Consider the following 23,089-nt stretch of genomic DNA (forward strand, 5'->3'; position numbering starts at 1 on the left):
GCTATGCTCAGGTACTGCCAAGGATTGAACCTGTCTGTGTTTGGGGATTTTTTTTTTTTTGGCTTTTTGGGTCACACCCAGTGATGCTCAGGGGTTATTCCTGGCCCTGCACTCAGGAATAGGAATACCTCCTGGCGGTGCTTGGGGACCACATGGGAAGCCGGGGATCAAATCCGGGTCGGCCGAATGCAAGGCAGTGAATGCCCCATCCACTGTACTATCGCTCCAGCCGGATTGAACCTGTTTTGACTCCATGCAAGGCCAGCTCCTTACAGGCTGTACTGTCTCTCCAGCAGCTCCTCCCCCCTTTATTTTAGTCTTTTTTTCTTTTCCTGGCAGTGCTGGGGACTGAGCCCACGGCCTCACGTGCGTGTGGTATGTGCTCCACCACTAGGCCACATTCCGGGCCCGCTGTTGACTCTTTTCCCTGTACGCCTGAGGAAAGCTGTGGGGAGCACAGAGACTTGCTGTGAGACCATAAAGGGTCTGGAGTGCTCCCGGGTGGTTCTGTTTCCTGGGGGGTGGGGGACGCGGTGGTCTGGGTCCTCTCGGTGTTCGGGGGCCACTCCCGCTGGTGCAGGTGTCTGCCCGGATCCAGTCCAGGTGCTGTGCAGAGTACATTGGCCCCCGGGCTCTCTGCTCTGATCCTTTCGGCTTTACTTGGTTCCTTCTGCCGACTGACTGCTGGCCACGGCGGCCACTGAGTGGTTCCCGAGCCTAATAGACAGGTCAACAATTCTGAGTCATCTAGAATCCTCATGGAAAGACGCGGGCCAGGAGCCCAGGACCCGACCAGGCTGGAGGATGGGCGCTGGTGGTGCCAGCACGGCCTTTGCTAGCCGGCTCTGGAGAACAGAGCAGGCGCCTGGGTCCCAGGACCTCTCAGAGGGGGCCAGAATTTGGGGTTCTCTGCAGAGAGCCTGTTGAGTCCCCTTTTCTGGACAGGAGCCTCGGGAGAGCAAGACACAGGTCACGGCAGCTGGCGTCTCGTGAGCGCCCTCGGAGGGGACTGAGCTTCCCTGCCAGGTACCGGGAGGGCTGTCCCTGTGCCCCGGGGCAAACGCCCGGGACCTGTCTGCAAACAGGCCCTCAGAGCAGTGTTTGCACGCTGTCAGAGTAACAGCACAGGGAAGGGTGACACAGCAGTGAACAGCGGAGGGGCTCCGAGTGTTGGGACGACCAGACCGAAGAATTAAGACTGTCTTAGGGGCGGGAATAATAGTGCATCGGGAAGGGCTCTTGCCTTGCACAGCAGCTGATTTGGGTGTGGCCCCCTCCCGGCCAACCAACAACGCAAAATGCTATTTTAATTCATTAAAGAACTATAAACTACATAGATATTTAGTAGACACTGCACACAAATGTGATATGTAGTAATATAATTGAAAAAAATTTGGGACAAAAAAAAATAGAATAATCACAGTTCTGTCCAGGGAGAAGTTTCCCCGTGGAATAGATAACGGCCTTGGCGACTCATCCTGAAGCTAGATGAGGAGGGCGGGAGAGAGGGTGGGAGAGATCGAGGCTCTTGCCTTGTATGTGGCTGTAGCCACAGCGGTTTGAATCCCAGCATCACACCTGGTCCCTGAGCACTGTCGGGATGTGCCACCTGGGACACAGCTAAGGGGCAGGTCCCTGCACCTCCTGCGGCCTCCCCGCCCTGTGCAGCAGTGCCAGGTGTCGTGGTGGAGCCCCGAGCTGCTGGCTTCCAGCACCGGTCGCCCTGCTGGGCGTTGAATTGTGTGGCCCCGGCGAGTATCACCAGGACAGGGCCTGGCGTTCCCCGAGTGCTGCTTGGAAAACCCCCTCCAGACAGGAAGATCCCAGGGAAATAGCTAGAAGAAACGCTAGAACGTCAGGATGATGAAATGCAGACGGCAGGTTAAGGTGCTGCAGTGAGAACGTGCGTGTCTCGCTGGGCCCGGGCAGCGGGGGAGGCCTGGGCAGACACGGCTGGGAGACTGGCAGAGGAGGTTCGCAAGTGGGCAAGCCGCAGGGGTGGCAGGTCTGAGAAACGGAACAGCAGAGAGTTCCCCCAGCCTGAAAGTGCCGAATAACGAGTCAACGAGTCTTAAAAGTAACCATCGGGGAGCAGCTACCCTGAGAGAGAGAACGACTTAATGGCCAGCTCCTCGCCCAGAAGACAGTGAAGGAAGGAAAGTTTCAAGTCTCAGAGAAATGGACCAACCTCAAGCTTGACACCCAGTGTTAATCTACAAAAATGGGGGCAGGGAATTAAAATGTTCACAGCAACAAGAGGCATGTCGATTGGTCAGAGTAGAGGAGGATTGTTTTAATTTGGGGAATGGGCCTGAGGTGGGGGGGCCTGGATCTCCTAAATGGTGCCCCGGGCCTGGGGGCCACTTCCGCTCACAAGTCTACACTGGGGCCGGCAGTTCAGGGTGGGGGTCCCGGGGTGTGCTGCTTCTGAACCTGCAGCCCGGGGGTACCTGCACTGCCAGCCCCTCCGTTTGCTGAAGGGGTGGGGGTCCAACCCGGGTGGGATGCATGCAAGGCATGCACCTCGCCCCCTGTGCTATACCCAGGCCCTAAGAGGAAGGTGGTTCCTAAGCCAGGACCTAAAGCACTTGAATTTCACAAGCTGGCCTGCCTGCCCGCCACAGCCGAGGAGAGCTCCTGGCTTCAGGCCTGCTGGACACACTCACATGTGCTCCACAAGGCAAGTCTCAGCAGGTCTCAGAGGACTAGAACAGTGTGATGGTAAGGCAATTAGGGCAGAGATCCATTAACGATCATCAAAGATAGTGTTATCAAATGATAATTAGAACAGTCCCTGTAGTTTGGAAGTTAAGACATCCACTCTCATTTATTTTCTGGGTTTACAGCAGTACCACATCCACCTCCAAGGGCCGGGCCCGGGCCCTTCCACCGCTGGCCCTCAGTCCCTCTTTAAATTACTTGAAGTCACGCTGTCCTGGCTTGGGGCTACTCCTAGCAGTGCCCGGTGGGCCGATGCTGCAGGGCCTAGACCCCGGCTTCCCATTTGCCATACATACGCTAGACCCACGCGCTCTCTGCCCTCAGGAGACCCACTTTTAAATGACCCACAGGTCAAAGAAGAAATACTGATGGAAATTAATTAGTCAAGTGTGGGCCAGAGAGCTCAGTGGGCTGTGCCCGCGCTTTGCATGGGGGAGACCCAGTTCCATCCCCAGCACCACACGGTCCCCTGAACGCACTGCAGGGAGGGCCTGAGCAGAAGGTAGACCCTGAAGCCTCTGGCTGTGGCCCCAAACCATTACAGAAGTTAGAAAAATAGCTTAAAGTGAGTTATGAAAGTACACATTGAGACTAATACCCCACTCAGAGAACCATTCGTGCCCCTAAATACAGATCCTAGGACAAAAAGAGGCTGAACTCCCATGAGCTGAGCATTCACTCAAAAAGTTAGAAAGGAGGAATCTTTGTTGTCTCTGCTGTTTGCACCCTGTGCAATGCACCTGTTTTAATAAAGTGCAATTGCTAATGGTTCCCTGGCTTCCCGGGAAAGTGATCTAAGCGTTCCTTAGATTCAGGGATCTCTCTCTGTTTTTCTCTCTGATTCAGGTCCTCACATCTTACTGGCCTCGCTCTGTACTGCCTCTCTGACCCCCACACCGGCCGCCCAGGAACCTAGAAAACCTGGGCGCGGTGTCAGCACGTGAGAGCTGGACAGGGGCGATGGAGTGCGAGGCCAGCAGTGTGGAGAGCCGCCATGGGCCGTGGGTGGGACGTTGGCTGCGATTACGTCTCATCTGTCCCTCAGGAGTTCAGTCTGACGTGAAATCTTCAGTTTTCAGTGTTGGATCTGAAAACCAAAAAGCACAAGATAGTCCGTGTCAAACCCAACCCCGCTGCCTCGCTCTTCTTTCACGCCTTCCGAGGAGGGGAGGGGCTTCCTGTGTGAATGTCCCGGCCAGCGCAGGACAGGGTCACGGCCACTCCCTGATTGGATTTCTGGGTCCGGTCTGTCGGAGGTTTGCAGGGCTTCTTTCTTGTAAGCTTCCTTTGGAGCTGTTCATCCCAGCTGAATCAGCCATGTGTTCCCAAAGATTCCCCCCCTTCTTTTGTTGTAATATTCTTAATGATGCATTCTGACTTTTTCACTCTGTTTTCTACACATTTGTCACCACTCCTGCTTTTGGATCTTCAGGCTGGAAAATCTGAGGCTTACATGGAAGATTGATTTTTAATGCCCCTTGTGTTGTTTTTCGGCTGTAACATTTGCATGCAATTAGAACATTTTAAAAATAGGAGACCACGAGATTTAAAAAAAAAATCTCCTGGGCAGATGAGCAAATGGAAAGGCCGGCCTTTAATTTTGTTAACATCCCAATTACATCGTGGTAACCCTGATGATGGTTTTGTCCCTTGTAATGCAACACCTGGGTTTGGTTCCTGGGACAAGGACCAAGGCTCTTGACTCCAGCTAGCTCCGTCCTGGACGGGTTGGGTGGGAAATGTGTTTTTCAGTGACTCACCAGCAGAGGCCGCTATTTCAAGGTTGTGATGGGGAAACGTTCTGGCCGCCAGCTGCTCCTTTGGTAGGGGTAGAATATAACCCTGATGCTTTCTTTCTTTCTTTCTTTCTTTCTTTCTTTCTTTCTTTCTTTCTTTCTTTCTTTCTTTCTTTCTTTCTTTCTTTCTTTCTTTCTTTCTTTCTTTCTTTCTTTCTTTCTTTCTTTCTTTCTTTCTCTCTCCCTCTCTCTCCCTCCCTCCCTCCCTCCCTCCCTTCCTCCCTCCCTCCCTCCCTCCCTCCTTCCCTCCCTCCCTCCCTCCCTCCCTCCCTTCCTTCCTTCCTTCCTTCCTTCCTTCCTTCCTTCCTTCCTTCCTTCCTTCCTTCCTTCCTTCCTTCCTTCCTTCCTTCCTTCCTTCCTTCCTTCCTTTCATTCTCTTTCTCTGTCTCTCTTTCTCTCCCTTCCTCCCTCCCTTCTTGTTTCCAGGATTGCTGCCTCTGCATGATTCCCAGCCCCCTTTCTGCGTCTTCAAATACCATTCTAGGAACCAATTGTTTTGTTAGATCACTTTTAGCTGTGCTGGTGGCACGTGGGGGTCTCCGTAGTTGTCTCCTCACAGAGCCGGGGGCTCTCATTTTCCTGAACACCTTCGAGGAGCCTGGTCCTAATTTCATGTGTCTGATCACCTGTCTGTTAGGTTTCTTTCTTTTCTTCTTTTTTTTTTTGGGGGGGGGTCACACCCGGCTATGCACAGGGGTTACTCCTGGCTCTGCACTCGGAATTACCCCTGGCAGTGCTCAGGGGACCATGTGAGATACTGGGAATCGAACCCGGGTCGGTCATGTGCAAGGCAAACGCCCTACCTGCTGTGCTATCGCTCCAGCCCCCTGCTATTTTTTTTTTTAATTTTTTGGGGGGCCACACCTGGCTGTGCTCAGGGCTTACTTCCAGCTTTACTCTCAGGGATCACTTCTGACGGGGCTTTAGGGGCATTCGTGGGTGCTGGGGATCGAACCTGGGTTGGCCGTGTTCGAGGCAAGGTCCGTCCCCACGGAGCTTCCCTTGGTCCTTGCAGAGGAGCCTGGAGGGAGATTTATCGGCGGACACCCAGCGAGTGGCGAGGGCAGGCTGCAGGGGCCCCCCTGTTCTTACGGTCTCTCAGGAGCTATACTTCTGGCCCCCAGAGGAGGAATATTTGAGCAGTTTGCAGGGGCAACCAGCAAGGACTAGAAGGGGAAGGTGTGTTGAAGCCGGGCCAAACAGAGCGACAGCTTCCCGCTTTCCTGCAAACCTCAGCCGGGCGCTGGGGCTTCGGGGCCGTCTGAGGGTGGAATTACTCTGTCGGGTTTGGTTCCTTCTCCACACAAAAGCAAATATTAGTAATCCATTGTCTAAGCTGCCTAACTTTGAAGAGAGGAGATTGTGAATGGAAAAAAAAATCTGTTTTAGGGGAATTTTACTTATTCATGTCTGGAGACATGAATAAATCACCAGGATTTTCCATAAATCTGGAGAGTTCTGAGAGCACAGCTGTGTCCCCGGTCAGCTCGGCAGAGGGGGTGGGTCATTCTGACCCCCGTTCTCACCAGAGAGGTCATGGGGGAGCAGTTGGAGAGGCTGTGCGTTGGGGGAGAGGGTGGGGGGGGGTCATATCAAAGGGCCTGGGGCCCAGGGTGCGCCGCCCATCCTTCTTATTGTCATTTCATCTTGTCGTGCTCTGTGGTTGCTGTTAATTATAATTCTTGTTTTTATTAGAACCCCCAAAACCAAATTACCCTTTTAGATCTTCCTAATTAACCAATAACAAGAAGCTGCCTTGGACTGGAGAGCTGGTACCGGGGGTAAGGCGCTGGCCCTGCATGGCTGACCCTGGTTCCAACCAGGTACCCCCGGCTCTGCCAGGGGTCACTCCTGAGGCCCCCCCACCGCCACCCCAACAACAGCAACCTGCCGACTGACGTTTCCAGAGGGCTCTGAGGAGCTGAGGCGGGGAGGGGCGGGCCCCACACGGGCATCCTGGGGGGGCCGGGGATGAGGGCAGGGTTCCCCTGAGGAGCTCAGGGGAGGCCGCCTGATAAGCCAAGCTTTGGCCAGGGGCCAGGGGACGGAAGGACAGAGGCGACCCACTGAGGCGGGGCGTCTGCCTGACAGGCTCACGGGAGAGTCTGGAGTGAAGGGCGCGGTGGCTGAGGGGAGGAGAGACGGGCGGGCGAGGGCAGAGACCAGGACCAAACCCCGTCAGGCCTGGCAGCCCCAGGGGCGTCTCCTGCTGCTCTGAGGCGGGCCAGCGCTGGGAGGGTCTTCAAGAGAGAGCCTGTGTGGGAGATGAGTGTGGGCCGCTCTGTGGAGCGTTGGGGGGCAAGGGGCTGGCACGGGGGGAGGGGCGGGGGTGGGGGGAGAAGGGGGCCCAGGGCGGGGGACGGCATCGGTGACAGTGACCGGCCGCAGCCCGGGGCCCAGGGCAGGAGGGGTGATGAGGTGTGTGGTGGGGCGGTGACGGCCGTGGCAGAGAACCAGGCGCCTGCAGGGAGCGGAGGGCCGGAGGGGACAGGTGAGGAAGGGGCTCTCGGGCCAGTGGGCGGGGCAAGTTTGGCTGCCAGGGTCTGGAAGCCCAAAGAGGACGGCGGCTTAATCAAACTAGAAACGCTTCTGTCCCCGGGCGCGGGATGCTCTGGAGGGGCCCGAGGCTGCGCTGGCCCCGGGTCAGCGTTCTTTCATTGGCTGGCCCCGTTCCTCGCTCTGGGCTCCTCACTCTAGCCCCCGTGCCGGGTCTTGGGCTCGGCGGGACCAGGGGTGGGACGTGCAGCCTCAGGCTGCCAGAGCTGGGGCTCTGCCCCGGGACCAGCCCCTGACCCGGCAGGACGAGGCTGTGTCATGTGATGGAACACAGACTTCTGCTCTGTGTTCATAGTTAGGATTTTACCTAAAACATCTTCACGCCCCCCTCCCCCCCACACACACACTTTGGTTTTGGGTGCACACTTGACAGTGCTCAGGGCTTACTTACTCCTGGCACGCTCAGGCATCACTCCTGGGTGGGCTAAGGGACCGAAAGTGGTGCCAGGGATCAAACCCTTGTCAGCTGCCTGCAAGGCATAACCCCTGTCTTATCTCTGGTCCTCTTTTTTTTTTTTTTTCTTTTTTGGGTCATACCCAGCGATGCACAGGGGTCACTCCTGGCTCTGCACTCAGGAATTACTCCTGGTGATGCTCCGGGGACCATATGGGATGCTGGGACTTGAGCCTGGGGCGGCTGCATGCAAGGCAAACGCCCTACCCGATGTGCTATCGCTCCAGCCCCCTTCTTTCCTTTTCGATAGGGACCATACCTGGCTATGTTCGGGGGCCCTGGGCCCTGGTGGGTGGTGCTGGGGGACTCACTCCTGGGAGACCAGGCGGTGAAGCGCCTTAAACTCTGGAGGTGTCAGACACATGTTCTACCTCTCAGCTCTCTCCCCAGCTATTTATTTTTTTACCGATTTGGTTTGGGGCCACACCCTGTGGTGCTGAAGGGCGGTTCCTGGCTCTGTGCTGTGACCGACCCTGGAGGTGTTGAGACCCAAATGAGGTGCGTGTGACCTTTGCACACACCTTTCCTTCTGTGCCCTCTCTCTGTCCCTTTATTTCATATTTTGCTTTTGTTTCCAGGCCACATAGGCTGTGCTCAGGAATCACTCTTGGCAGGGCTTGGGGCAGTGGGGTTGGGGGGCCGTCTGGGGTGCTGGGGATTGAACCTAGGTCGGCCGCATGAAAGGCAAGAGCCTTGCCCAAAGCTGTTCTATTGCCCTGCCTCCTCCTCTGTTTTCCTTTTCAAAGGTGATCATTGTTACAGTGGCAGATGAAGTAAGTCGACATTTCATCCATCATCGTCATCCTCAGCTTGCATTTCCTGGTTGATTTTATCTCGTTCCACCGTCTCATTGGGTCTCCGGGGAAGTCCCAGCACATTGGACACTTTCATCTTCACTTGGCACCCGTGGTGCCGGGGAGCCAAGGATGGCGGCTTGCTCACGCGCTCTGCCTGTCCACATCACGTCACTGCATTCCTTGAGGCAGGCTTATTTTGGTTTGGGCTTTGGGGCCACACCCAGGGGTGCTCACGTCTTACTCCTGGCTCTGCACTCAGGGTTCTCCCCCTGCTGGGGCTCGGAGAACCATATGGATGTCAGGGATTGAACCCCGGTTGGCCACGTGCAAGGTAAGTGCCCTGCCCTGTAGAAGGCCTTTCAGACTGTCCCCTACCAAAGCTCAAAACACAGTGAGGGAAGCCCAGACTTGGCAGTGAGGCAGACAATTTCTAAAATTGTAGTTAACTTATTTTCTGTAGGGCTAGGGAGGTAGCTCAGAGGGCTGGAGAAAGTGCCTGGGATGCATGAGGCCCCAAGTTCAACCCTTGGAACCACATGGTCCCCTGAGTACTACCAGCTATCGCCCTGCTGTCTCCAGGGTTGCTGGGCCTGAGCACTGAGCCCACGAGCCTTCACTGCGAGGTGGGCAGTCACCACGAGGGGCCCCCAGGCCTCCTGAGCATTGCTGGGGAGACACCCTAATTTTTTTATTATTATTATTCAGTGAAACACACAATATAAAATGAACCGTTTAAAAGTGAACCAGAGACCAGAGTGATAGTACAGCGGCTAGGGTGCGTGCGGCTGACCTAGGTTCTATCCCCATTGGTTCCCTGAGCACTGCCAGGAGTAACTCCTGAATACAGAGTCAGGAGTAACTCCTGAGCACCACCAGGTGTGACCCCAAATCCATTTTTCAATAAAAGCGCCCCAATCCAATGGCATTTTGTGCATACAAATTATTGTGCAAACATCTCCTGGCTCTAATTCTGAAAAAAGTCATTATCCCAAAAGGAAACCTACATTTACTTAGCAGATATTCCTTCTTCTTTTTTTTTTTTTTTTCTTTTTGGGTCACACCCGGCGATGCACAGGGATTACTCCGGGCTCATGCACTCAGGAATCACTCCTGGCGGTGCTCAGGGGACCATATGGGATGCTGGGAATCGAACCCGGTTCGGCTGCATGCAAGGCAAACGCCCTACCCACTGTGCTATCACTCCAGCCCCGCAGACATTCCTTCTTGGTCCATCACTTTGGGCCCCGGCAACCACCACGCTGTATGGGCTTACTAACTACAGGTATTTTCTGTAAGTGGGCTCTCCTTTGATGTCGCTTCATGGTTTTGAGTTGATCTATGGTGTAGACTGCGCAGTACATCTTTCCTTTTTATGGCTGAGAAAACATCCCTTGTGTTTGTGAGTGTAGTCTAGATACATCCTAATCTGCTTTCCCTGCATTCATCGGTGATCATTTAGATAGCTTCCAGCTTCCACAATAATATTCTCTTGGGCAACTCGGAGTAGAGTTGCCGCTCCTATCGTAATTGTATATTTAAATGTTTGAAAAAACGGTAAACCCTTTTCTGCAGTCGACCAAACCATTTAACACTTCCACTAGCAAGTTCTCCATTTGCTTGCTAATGTGTGTCCCCTCATGCCGATCCCTGCCCAGGCCCACTTTAAATGATCGCTGTCCTGGTGTTCAGCGATATCTCACTACGGGGGGGGGGTGGGGGGGTGGGTCTGATTCTCATTTCCTGAATGGTGAGTATTGTCGAGTGTCTTTTCCTATACTTGTTGGTCTTATGTGTGTCTCCTTTGGAGATGTCTGCTCAAGCCTCGCCCGTGTTGTGACAGGGATACCTGTCTTTCTGCTGAGGTGTAAGGGTTCCTCTGGGGTCCATATTAAGGTAGAGACACGCAGCCCTGGCCCTGATCTGAATCCCAAGCACCGCCAGGAGTGGCCCCTCAGCCCAGAGCGAGATGTGGCCCATGACCAAAACCAAAACCAAACAGTTCTTTTTATAGTCTGGATATGAGACCCTGTAAAATTAAAAATATTTTACCTCATTCTTCTGGCTGTCTTTTCACTATCGTCATACTGTCCTTTAATGCCCCAAAGTTAAAAATTTTAATGAAGTAAAAATGGACCTGTTTTTTACTTTTGTCTTTGCTATTTTGGTGGCACATCTTAAGAATCCACTGCCAAAACCCAAATCCTGAAAATCACCTGTGTTTTGAGTGGTTTTTGTGGTTATAGGTCTTTTTATGGTTGTAGGAAGCTGCTCCGTTTTGAGTTACTTTTTTGCGTATGGTGTGAAATTGGGATGAACTTGTTCTTTGGTCTGGATCTCCCGTTGTTCTGGTTCCACTTGTAGAAGAGACCCAGTTTCTCAATGACTGGTCTTGGCACTCCTGTTGCAGTGCCAGGATCAAACCCAAGGCCTCATACATGCAAGGCGTGTGCTTTTACTGAATCACATCTCAGCTATCTTGGCATTAAAACAGATTTAAAAAATTTTTATTTTAGGCATTATGATTTACAATATTGATACTGGCAGGGTTTCATGCAAAAAAAAAATCTTAACACCACACCTTCCACCAGTGTCAACTTCCCTCCACTGCATACCCGTGTCCTCCAAGCCCCTCCGGCCACCACGCCCCCTACTCCCCAAACCCTCCACAGTAATATTCTTCCTGCTAGAGATGAATTCTCAGTTTCTATTGTCCTGGAGCATCAGTTTCTTTACTATGTTACTTTATATACAACATCTGTGAGAGGCCATAGATGACTCTGTTTCTGTCCCTCTCCTAATTTCACCCGGCATGATACTCTCCAGATTTATTCAGGTAGCTGCAGGTTTCATGATTTTATCTTATCTTAGGGCTGTTGTGTGTGTATGTTATAATTTCTTTATGCAGTCCTCTGTTCTTGGATACATTGGTTATTTCTAGATCTTGGCTCTTGTGTGTGGTAGTACACGATAAAATGAACGTAGTGGTGCAAATGCTTTTCTGAAGAGTGTTTTGGGGTCCTTGGGGTGAATGCCAAGAAGTGGAACTGCTGGGTCAATTTTCAGTTGTTTGAGGACTGTTCATATTGTTTTCCGTATCTTGGAATTTTTATCTAAAATGAGTTGTAAAGGAGGTGACACTCCCAACTGTGAGAACTTTGGCAAATTACTCAGTTTTGAGCTTCAGTACTTGGAGTTACTCCTGGCTCAGTGCTGGGGGTTTGCTCCTCAGAGGACCATATAGCACTGATGATTGGGCCCAGGACTACGTGTGCAAAGTGGCCTGGTGAGCTATCTCCCCAGCCCCTTAATTTTGACTTTTATTTTCTCATGTCAGTGATGAGGGAGATAATCTTTAAAAAATTTTTTATTTTATAAGTTAGTTCACAATATTTAATTACACTTAATATTCAAGTACCAATCCCACCACCGTTACACCTTCCCACCACCAAATTCGGGATGTTTCCATCCCAAGCCCCAATCCCTGTCCCAAAACACAACCGAAAGATATATTTTATAATCTTATAAAAATATATATATAATACATATATTATATATATATATTATTGTCTATTATGAAGAACTGCTGAACATGCTTACAAAAAATGTTCATATAGGAAACAGTAGGAAGATTGTTCTATTTTGGCAGGAGCCATTAAGACATTCTATAGGATATCACTAACATCACTAACATGTTGTTAAAGGTTGGGAGGTGTGAGCTTAGGTATATATATCTGAAAATATGTATATATGCATCATCATCATTATCATCATCATCATCATCATCCATTGATCATCAAATTTCTTGAGCGGTCTCAGTAATGTCTCCATTCGTCCAAGCCCTGAGATTTTAGAAGCCTCTCTACTCGTCCTTCCAACGATGCCGTACTAGAGGCTCTTTCAGGGTCAGGTAAATGAGACCCAGCTTGTTACTGGTTTTGGCATATTAATACACCACGGGGACCTTGCGAGGCTCTCCCACGTGGGCAGGAAGTTCCCAGTAGTTTGCCAGGTTCTCCCAGAGGGAGAAGTAGGCTATAAGATATGGCATGGCCAGCCACACGCTTCCGGAAGCTTGCTTTAAAGTCTCTGGATGCTGGCCGTTGACAGGATTACACGGTGCCGCCAGGGACAGTCCCTGGGTATGACCGCCTAGCTACTGGGAAAAGGGAAATCTGGGCGGGGCAGGCCCAGTCCCTATCCGAGTAGCCTTGGAGGTCTCAGCCCCAGGTCCCACACACCTGGGTTCCTCTGCCGGTACCTTCATGCATGAGGCTCGTCCGGACACGTGGAGAGGGGCCTTGAGCATGGCTGTGGCTAGGCTCCGGAGGTCTTCGGCCGCCGGGAGCTCTGCTCAGGGTGGGGAGGGAAGCTGGAGCCCATCCCCTCTGAGGAGGCCCCCGGGAAGACAGCCAGGCACTCGGGCAAGAGACTCTCTGCATATGTGTATATGCATATGTATATATATATGTAAATATATATATATATACATATTGCTCTCTATGATTTATTGCCTACTGTCTGAACCCCATCAAATATGGTGTGGCAGTTAGGAGAATGGGTAGGGAGTGTTTTATGATGTGTTGCATGGCCACAGAAGTGGTCACACGGTACAGGAATATGTTTGCTCATATGTGAGGCTTGGCCGGAGCGTGTGGGAAGCGGCCTGGAGCATGGCAGCGGGTGGGTAGTGGAGGTCGGCTTCCGGGGCTGGGTCCCTTGGGGCGGGGAGGGCTCTCATCTGCCCCACTCGGCGGCGCCCCGAGTGAAAACAGCCTGGCACAGAGTCCGGGGGCATGGCTATGGGGGCCTCATTTTATGCTGAGGAGATAATCTTCTTCAGAGCTGTAAGGATGAAGGGAGCTTGCATTGTCAGCCCTACATCCCGCACATAGTTCTCCAGTGAATTTATTCTTCCCTCACTGTAAGAAATTGGGGCAGGGTAAGCAGGGTCCTATCTATCACCTCTCTTCCCTCTTCTTCTGGTCCTTAGGACACAGGAGACTCTAGGCTGGGGAAAGACCTCGTTTTGCTCAACCGTTTACTGATCACCTGCTCTCACCCCTGCACACTGTTGGTGATGGGGGACGGTCGCAGGAGAGTCAGGATGCCGTATAGGAGTCCAGGTCAGCAAAGGCAGGGACGGTCTTTCATAATTTTATCGGCAGGTAAAGGAAGGGAGGGGCAGACTGGTCGAGAGGTACGAGAGAAACAGCCCTAGAAGTACTTCCGAGATAACTGAAGCCGAGGTGGTTGTGGGCGTACAGAGCTGAAGTAATGCCATCCTGAGGGTTCGGACAGCTTCTGGGACATGGAGACCCTTGAGCTGGGTGTTAGGCAATGTCCGAGGAAGGAAGGTGGCGGCATGGTGCCATTCGAGCAGGGAGCTGTGTTCGGATCTCTGCTGCAGAGGCTGATAGGAAGGTGTGTGTGGAACATGGATGGCTGGGAAGGCAAGAAGGATAATTGGGAAGAAGTCCAATCATACAGATGGGGAAGAAGAGGTGTGCTGGGTGGACTGATGGCAAATCAGATACAGGAACGTGGGCAAGGAGGGGCCTCTGAGCATCCTCGGCATTCTGATTCGTGCACTGACCCGGGGGTTGTTCAACCAACTAGGGATGTGGCAGTAAGGAGGCGAGCAGGAGAGGGGAGCGTGATGTTTGCGTCTGCAGACAGATCGCGATAGAAATGTCCATCCTGCCCGGAGACCGCATGGGGCGGAGAGCCAGAGACAGTCGGAGTGGGTCCATGGGCTGCAGGAGCAAGCACACATTGTTTCCGGGCCTGCCCAGGGAGCAAACGAGCTTTATTTGTTTTTCTTTGTTTGGTTCTCGACAGTGAAAATATCAATGAGTTTATTTTAATACTGAAAGCGTAAAGAAAAAATAATTCAATCCATAATCCCGCTGCTCACATAACTTGGTTGAAAAGGAGGGTGGATAATAGAGTAGATACAAAATACACACAGTTCAGGAAAACTCAAGGTGGAAAGTTCAGGCCTCCCTGCCGCCCTCTATCCCCTTAGCCACTGTTAACACTTTCTTGTGTTTCCATTTAGGAAAAAAGTGCAGCTCCCCCCGGGATTCTGAATAGGCCCAGAGGGAGCCTGCCACACAGTGTTTAAGAGGTCTGGTGTATGCGCAGAGTAACCTTGTTGCTTCTCCAGGCCCCCTGGCCCCATCTGCCCGTCAGCCCCCGTCAGGGCCCTGTGCAGGGAAAGGGGGCTTCCAGGGTCCTCCTCAGGCGGGGAGCTGCTTCAGGAAAGGTGGACCCTACAGCAAGTGATGGATGGAGGCGGCCGCGTCTTGGAAAGCCGGCAGAGCTTTCGCCTGTGGTCCCTATGGGTTAAATCTTCAGCAGATGTTCCCAGAGTCCTGCACAGGGTCGGGGCTGGGGAATGGGACAGAGACCCCTCCCCACCCCCACCCCATCCTCGTTTTGGTTTGTGTTTGGGCAGCATCGGGGATGCTCAGGGCTGACTCCCAGCTCTATACTCCGGGATCATTCCTTACAGGCTCAGGGAACCGCCTGGGGAGTGGGGAGTTGAACCCGAGTTGACCGTGTGCAAGGCCAGGGCCCTACTGGCTGTACCATAGCTCCGGCCAGCACACGCGCCTCTTGCCCTCTCTGGCGGGCAGAACTCGGAAGGCCCCTGATCTAGCCCTGTGAGGGGGGCAACTGAGAGCCAGAGGGGGTCAGGTTTGCCTGGAGTCACATGGCCTGTTGGAGGTGGAGTCAGCGCTGGACTTGTGAGGAGGGGGTGGGGAGGCCCTCCTGGCCCACCGGTGGATGAAAAGACTACTCTGCCCTTCCCTTCTGCCCAGCAGTCCTGTCTCCCTGTCCCTGCGGAACCCGGGTGATGCCCTGCACCCTGGGCTTGTGCTCAGGCACAGTGATTATTGGCATCTGGTACCTATTTCCCACAACGGGCCGGCTCGGACTATACAGAGCACTGGAGTTGGGCCTGGCCCCAGGGCAGCTGTTCTGGAAGACCCCACCATGAAGGAAGTCCCCATCTCCTCAGAAAGTGACTGGTGACTCACCCGGGTCTTCCCTTAATTGCTTTCATGACAAACTCTGCTTGGTGATGAAATCGAGTGTTAGGTTCTAAAATCCCGAGTTTCCCCCCTGAGCCCTGGGGATGCTGCCCGGGTCTCTTGCGGTGCAGAAGGGTGCTGCTCCATTGCGGGTGTGTGCAGCTGGAGGCCAGGTCGTCACCGCAGGCCCCAGCCCCAGCGCACAGGCCCGCCCGGAGACTGGCAGGATGTCCAGTGGCCCAGCCCGTGGACAGCTTCAGTCCACACCGGGAAAACCCTGGGCCCCAGTGAAGGGAGCCGAGGAGCTGCTCCGGGCCCCTGGCAGCCACTGCTCCTGGGACACACGGCTCAGCGCTCCCCGCGCCTCCCAGGCTCCGGGGAGCTGGGCGAGGGGTCTCAAGCCCCCGGACAGCAAGGCTCCCCCGTTGGCACGCGACGAAGCTGGACGGTGGGGCCCCCCTTCCCAGCAGAGCCAGAGTCCACTGGAATCCCTTCTACTTTGGATCCGGGCATCTGTTTTTGTTTGTTTGTCTTTTAACTTCGGAGTCTGAGAACGTCTAGCCTGGACTCTTTCCAGGGGGAAAAGAAAACACGAAACCAAGAAAAGTGCTCTGAGAGCCCTCGCTTCTGCGCCCCCCTAGGCCGCCGGCCCGCGCTGATCAAAGGCGTCTTCCAGAGAGCCGGTTGCTTTCCGCTAGGGAGCCGTGGAAACACGCTGTTCGCCTCCGCCCCGCAGGTTCCGCCCGTCCCGTTTGACAAGCGTCGCCGGAGGGACCCGGAGAGGGGGCGGGGGACTGTCCAGGGCCACCGGGAGAGGCGGGCACGGAGTGGGCTCGAGTCAGGCCGCCCAACGTCCCTTGCGCCCCGCCGCGATGGCCAGTCCCGCGGGCACCCGGGTCCTGGGCTCTGCTGCCCGCCCGGGCGCCGCCCTGCGGGGCAGCCGGGCTCGGCCGCCCGAGTCCAGCGGGCAGCGCGGAGCTCGGCGGCCGCCGCCTGTCAAACCCCGGCCCGGCGCGCGGCCGGCCCCGCCCCGGCCCCCTGGACGCGGCCCCGCCCACGGCCGCGATTGGCTGCGGCGAGGTAGGCGCTGCGAGTCACTGGCCGGCGCGGCTGTCGCGCAGGCAGCGGCCCCGCCCCCGCCCCCCGGGGTGCCGCCCGGCTGGACGCGGCGGCGGCGGCGGCGGCGGCTGCGGGGGCTGCGGCGCCAGTGGAGGCGCGCGGAGCGGTGGACCCCGCAAGCTGCGGCAGCTGCGGCCAGGTGAGAGGGGGCGCGACCCGGGGAGCCGGGGGGCGGGGGCGGCGGGACCCAAGGTGCGAGGCTGGTGCGTCCAGGTTCTAACCCGGGGAGCCTTTGGATGCTCGCGGGGAGCCCCGGGGTTAAAGGGGAGTCTCTGCCCCCGCCCCGCCGCGCGCCCTAGTTCCGGGGGTCCGTGGCTGGGCCGGGACCCTGCCGGGGGGGTCCGCAGCGGCGGCGTGTGGAGCGCGCGGCCCGGCCGAGTGAGCGGGTGAATGAGAGTGCAGTATGTGTGGCACGTCGTGGCCCGAGTGCGCGTCGCGCGGGGTGCGCGCGGGAGCCGGCGCGCGGCGGGGCTGCGCGAGCCGGGGGTCCCCTGTCCCCGCCGCGCGCGGGCGCGGGTCTCGGTGCGCGTGGAACGCGTGTGCGTGGCGGCGGGGAGCATCCCCCCACCCCCCACACTCCCGTTTGCCTGGCTCTAGGGGGCTCGGGGGTGGATCTCGGGGGTGGGGTGGGGATCTGCGCCACAGGTCCCGGGTGGGCTCCCCGGAGGCGCGCGGCCCGAACCCCGCTCCCAGCTGTCTGGGCGCCCGCGCGAGCTCCGCGTCTCCCTGGGAGACGCCGGCCAGGCGCGTCCCGCGCTCCCGACCTCAGTTTCCCCCTTCGTGCGAAGAGGGTCGGGCTCGCGGAGGGGGCGCGAGGGGGGCGGCGGCGGCGCCCCCACCGCTGGGGAAAAGCAGCGCCGGAGCACCCCTGTGCGCGGCACCAGGTGGGTCGTCGGGCTCGGCCGGGGCGGGCGCGGGCCGCGGGAGTGACCGGGCGGGACGCGGCGCGCGGAGGGGGCCGCTTCCCTCTAACGCGCTGTCCCTCCCCCAGGAGCCCGGCGCGCCCCCCGGCGCCATGCACTGCGAGGTGGCCGAGGCGCCCTCGGACAAGCGGCCGACGGAGGCCCCCGGCGCCCCCGCGCCCGGCCGCGGGCACGTGCCCGGCGCGCACATGGCCTTCAGGGTCGCGGGCGGCGGCGGCGGCGGCTGCGGGGACGCGGCCCCGCGCGAGCTGCTGCCCCGGCCGCCCGCGCCGCCGCCGCGCGCCCACGACCTCCTGCGGCCCCGGAGCCCCCGCGACTACGGCGCGACCAAGGCCGCCGTCCCCGGCAAGGGTGAGTGTGGCCGGCGCGCGGCGGGCGGGGGCGCGCCGCCCGGGCCTCAGTTTCTCGCTCTGCGCGCTCGGGACCCCCTGCCGTTTGCCAGAGACCCTTTCGGGGATGCGGCCGCACCCCGCCAGGAGACGCGCGGCTAGAACGCGCACGGGACAGAAACGCGCGTGTCGCGCTTTGCTTCCAGGTTTCTGATAAAGAGTCTCGTGGGACGCGTGTTGTAACCCAGAGCTGGCCACTTGCTTCTCAGGTGGCTGCGCGCCTTCCCCGCGCGCGCGACGCGGGCCCCTTCCCGGTTCCTTCCCGGCCGTATCCATCTCTTTAGGAAACAAAAACCAGAGACCTTCCGCGAGACCGTCTCGGGAGGCCAGCGTCCCCATCCATCAAGCACGGAATTAATTCCACCAGATTATTTCTGGGCTCCCGATGGAAGAATTTACGAGTCTCTAATCTAGACGGAGTCAAGCCCTGACGTAGAGAAGCAGTCATTTTCAGAGGGGCTTAGGGTCCCGTCGCAGTCGCTTGGGGTGCTCTGGTGCTACCCAGGAGGGCCTGTGGGGAGAAGGTGCAGCCTCCCCAGAAGTTGGTGGGCTCATGACGGTGGTGACATCCTCTTGAGCATGTTCGTATCACAGCTAATGGTCATTCAGTCATTATTTATGAGTTTCACGCTGATAGATATTGACCAAAAATTGGGGAAATTGTTAAGGTGCTGCTGTCTCCTTCCTCCTTACCCGCTCCCCACCCCCACCCACCCCCCAAAAATATCCCTGGGGATTTTGATTATCCCCAAAGCCCTTGGGACCCCTTGGTTCTGCTACAAAGGTTTCCCAAGGAAGACAAAACCAGTTTTATGACTTTATAAGCATCAGGCCTATCGCATCAAACCCACCAACTCACAGAAAGTAGGATTTTTGTAAAGGGTGTGTGTGTGTGTGTGTGTATGTGTGTGTTTGAGAGAGACCTCTGAGTAAAAAATAATAGCCGTCGGTGTCCTTTGGAGCCTGGGAAGTGAAATAAACTCAGGATGGCTTGTTTATGTTTCAATGGAAGCACCTGACTTTCTAGAAGATGACTGTTTCTGTCTCACCGGTTTTACTTTGGGTGCTGGGGGTGGAACCCCGAGACTTAGCCACGAGAAGTGGGTGCTCAGCCACTGGACTTGATTGCCACCTCCCATGCCTCTGCTGTTGTTTTAAATATTTGCTGCTTTCTGGACCCTGTCGAAAGGGAGAGGGATAGATAGCCTTTGGAGTGTCGTTGCCGCAGTCCCCGGAAGTTCTCTCTTGACGGGTAGAAGGGTTCTGTAGGGCTGTGTTCCCGGCTCCCCTCCGGTACCCGGTACCCAGAGGCAGCCTTTTGCATTTAAAAACCTGAGGACTGTCATCTCAAGATAGAGCTGTCCTCAGATCTAGGAAATGCCTCACACCTAGAAAATGCCTTTGAGCCAAGCCGGGTTAGAGACGTTTCATGGGATAGTTTGTATAAGATCTTCCCATTTTCATTCCAGTTATTCCTCCACACACCGGTTAGTTTTAAATCCCCCCTCCCCCTCCCCCAAACCTGAGAATCCAGATTATACTGGGATAGTGCAGAAGAGGAGGAGGAATGGGTGAAAGAGGACCCTCTTTGATTTGTACCTAAAGATGGTTTTCTTCCCCACCTCTGGGCAGAGCTGGTAGGTTGGATTTGTCATACCCATTTGGAAGGTGAGGAGACTGAGACCAGGGTGCTAAGAAAGAGACTCCTCTAGACACAGCTGCTCAGCAGGTCCGGGCAGTGTCTTTGGGCATTTTCCGTGGACCTAGGTTGAGGGTTTTGGGAACCCGCCTCTGTTCTGCAACCCAAGTTCTTTGTTACAAGCTCAGAACCATGGGCTGAGACCAACCCGGCTTCCCGGCAGTTTAGCGGCTCTCTTAAATGCGCTCCCCCACCCCCACCCCCACCCCCATCAGTTCCCCGGAGGAAACAGCACCTACTTACTGCCCCGCTCCCGCCAGAATGTTCCCCGACCACGCACCGCTTTGAGAATGTTTGGTGTCTAGCTCGGAGTTGTAGGCTTATTGGAAACAGACAGAAATACCGATTGAAAAATATTTATTGACTGTGCTGGAAATCGTGAGACCCGGCCCCTTCTAATCGGGGGGCCTCGGGAGGAAATGATTTCCCCCTCGGAGCCTTCGTTTCCTCATTTCTAAAAGACCGAGATTGACTTTGAACGCGGGCGCGGGCAGAGGCTGGGTCATTCTGCAGATGGTGACTGTCACGTGCTCAGTGCGCTCGCGACGGCGTTCCCCTGGCCCGAGAGGTGAGCCTGCCCCGCGCCCGAGCCGTGCTCTCCTCACCAAAGAGAAGGACGATGCGTGGCCAGGACATCCTGTAGGCCACAGGGCTGGGGTCAAGTGATACTGAGAGAGAAGGGGCCTCTGGAGAGTTGAGTGTGGCGGCGTGAGCCAGTGCGTGAACTGGACCACAAGGACCCCGGCTGCAGGCCCCCGGGGGCCCTACTGCCCAGTGATGGGAGTCCCTTTCAGTCTGGGGGACCAGGTGCCAGGTGTTCTGCCCCCCGTGCTGAGAAAGGCAGCCAGCCCTTAGCCCAGCAGCTTGGCTTGTCCATGAATGTCGGGGTCCTCTGTGTCTGCAGACCCGGAGGCCGGGGGGCCGTGCAGTGTCGTGGACTAGCGCTGTCATCATTTACACTAAGACTCGGGATGTGTTCATGGCCAAGCCCCGCGTATCCAGCTTCCCAGCAGCTGGGGAGGCCGTGTTCCCAGATGCCGCGTCTTCCTTCCTTATGAACCCCCCCCCCCCCGCTTGGGGAAGCCCTGACAGCAGAGGGAGGTGGGCATGGGGGCTGTGTGGAGGAGGGCACGGCGCTCAACAAGTTGTTAACGTGTGTCCCACACATGGCCTCCACCCGCCCACCTAGCGGGCTGCCCCGTGGAGCAGAGGGTGGGTGCCCTGTGGGCAGGGAGGTGCTGAGACACGGGCTCTCGGCCCCGTGGGCGCCTCACTTGGGTGCAGACTTGTGCCGCCTAGCTCCGTTCCGAGCTGCGTGCAGAAATGGACAGTCTCCAAGGCCTTGCTGGCCCAAATAGTTGATCCTGGTCCCACAGCTCATGGTTTCAGTATACCTCTCTGTCTACTGGTGGTGGCCGAAAATCCAGGGTTCGAGACCTCCTCTCGAGAGCTGAATATATATTCGCTTTGGGCATTTCTTCCGCCTCAGATCTGGGGAGACTGGTGAGTCGGGGCTGGGACCTAGTGAGGGAGTCCGAGTTGACCAGACAAGTCTGCTTGTCCAGAGCTGCTGTTCCAGCCCAGGCTGCATCACGGGTCCCCTGTGCCCACACGGCACTGGCATCCTGGCAGTGGGGCAGGGTGAATGTCAGCTCTGCTGGGAGTCCACAGTGGTCAGAGCTGGCCTAGGAATGCCCCAAAGCAGTCATTTTATACTTTTAAAAAAATAGCTAGAATGCATGTCGATTTTTTTTTTTTTGTCTTTAAATAAAGAAAGCAGTTGTGAGCTGTACACATGGGTGTTAGGGGCGGGTCAGGCATGGTGGTTTGGTGGCGTTGCCTGCGTTTCTTCATCTGAGGAGCAGCCCCTGCGATGTTCTGGGGGAGACGGCCGTGGCTTCGAGGTGGCGCGGCAGCCACCCTCGGAAGGTAGGAGTCACTTTTAAAAGGCATGTGGCCCCTCCGGCTCTGGTGGGCAATTTGCTTACATTTCATCCATTTTAAAGTGCTGGTCCTATGATCCGGAAATAATCAGATCCAAATTTTTTTTTTTTTCTGGTGCTTGAGGTTTCAAATAAGGGGGAGAAAAACCTGCTGGCCAAATGTCAGCCCAGCGAGACAAAGAGAAACGAGTGTGTGTGTGTGTGTGTGTGTGTGTGTGTGTGTGTGTGTGTGTGTGTGTGGTGGGGGGGGTTACAAATAAGATAGGAGCATGTTGCGTCTACAATCGCAAGAGTTATGTAGCCGACAAATCTTTTATAGACATGTAGCGGAAATCTAATTCCCAAAGATTCCCGAAGAATCTTCTGCGGCTAGAATTTCTCTTCCCTTCCTGTCTCCCAAGCAAGCGAGAGGCTGCTGAGACTTGACGGGGTGACCTGGGAGGGGGTGCAGAGGGTGGCCAGGGAGCTTTGTGTAGGCCATGGCCGTGTCTGACTGGGCTTACTGGCAGTTGGGCTGAGCTGGGCTGCTGTTTCGGACCCTTCTGAGCCGCTGAATCATTATTGCTATTCTGTGTTGCTCCGTCTGTGATTCGAAAATGCACTTTTAAAATTTTCAAGCGCACGGTTTTTCCTTCCCAGGTCTCTTTCTAAAACCAAAACCAAACCCCTCACCCCGCGTTACGTGTGCGTGAGAGGCTGAGCGAGCCGACGCACTTATTTTTACAGTGCGTTAAAATCCCATTACAGGCATAAGTGCACAATGAATCATTTAAAAAAAATATATTCTTATGTTCTTTGTTCTGAATGTTGCATAATTATCATCATTTTCTTCGGTTTTATTTTGTGGAGTTTGGCCAGCATCCTAGAAAAGGGGGAAAATACTAAAGTTTGGAATAGGGTTTTCAATCCTTTTTTGGATAGGATAGGATTAAGGGGGGGTGCGGGGTGGGAAAAAATAAAGCACAAATAAATACCAACTTTATTTGCAAGTTGACCGGTGAGTGTCACTCCACTGCAGCTTTTGTATAAAGAGGATCCTTTCTTTCTTTTCTTTCTTGCAGTGTTTTTGGAAAAGAATTCCATTTGGAAGCTAAAATGGGAGTATTTCAACAACCCAACCTTCTATAGATAATTTTACCAAAAGATAAATTCCAGTATGTGGCTTGTTATTTTTTTTTCTTCTTCCAAATACAGGTTTTAGTTGCAATTAATATGGACCCAAAGAGTCGAATTGTTTCTTTTGGTAGGGGGTCGTTTATTTTTGTGTGTAAAGAAACAAAGATGTTCAGTCCACTCTGAGGGGGAGAAAAAAAAATGAAACAAGTTCTGCAATAGACTTTGAAAAACTCAATAGCAGGATGCAAAAAAAAAGGGCCCAGCTGTAATACTCAGGCCAGGAAAATAGAGCAAAGAAATATTTCTGCCCCAAGCCCTTTTCTGCGCTAATGATTCTAGCAGTTTCAAAACGGACTTCTTGTTTATCAACAGCTGCTGCCCGAATTAATAGTTTACAATGAAGTGGGGGCAAAAAGGCTCTCAGCATTAGAAGCAAAGTCCGCGGCAGAGAGCCGAGTTACTCAGGAAAGCAGAAAAGCAGAGAAGTGGGGGGCGGAGGGACTTGTGGCTGCTTTGGTCTCCCAGAGCCTTATTTATAA

General features: G+C 55.1%; 1 protein-coding gene across 1 annotated transcript in view; it reads left to right on the forward strand.

The window, feature by feature from the left end:
• Positions 1-16,535: 16,535 nt before the first annotated feature.
• Positions 16,536-23,089, forward strand: part of GLIS1 (GLIS family zinc finger 1) — a 178,027-nt gene continuing 171,473 nt past the window's right edge. The window contains exons 1-2 of the mRNA XM_055139597.1: positions 16,536-16,619; positions 17,472-17,754. Coding sequence (XP_054995572.1) covers positions 17,496-17,754 — 259 coding nt within the window. The 5' untranslated portion in view covers positions 16,536-16,619; positions 17,472-17,495. The remainder of the gene's footprint in view (positions 16,620-17,471; positions 17,755-23,089) is intronic.

This window comes from Sorex araneus, chromosome 5, assembly GCF_027595985.1.
Source record: "Sorex araneus isolate mSorAra2 chromosome 5, mSorAra2.pri, whole genome shotgun sequence".
Lineage (NCBI taxonomy): Eukaryota > Metazoa > Chordata > Mammalia > Eulipotyphla > Soricidae > Sorex > Sorex araneus.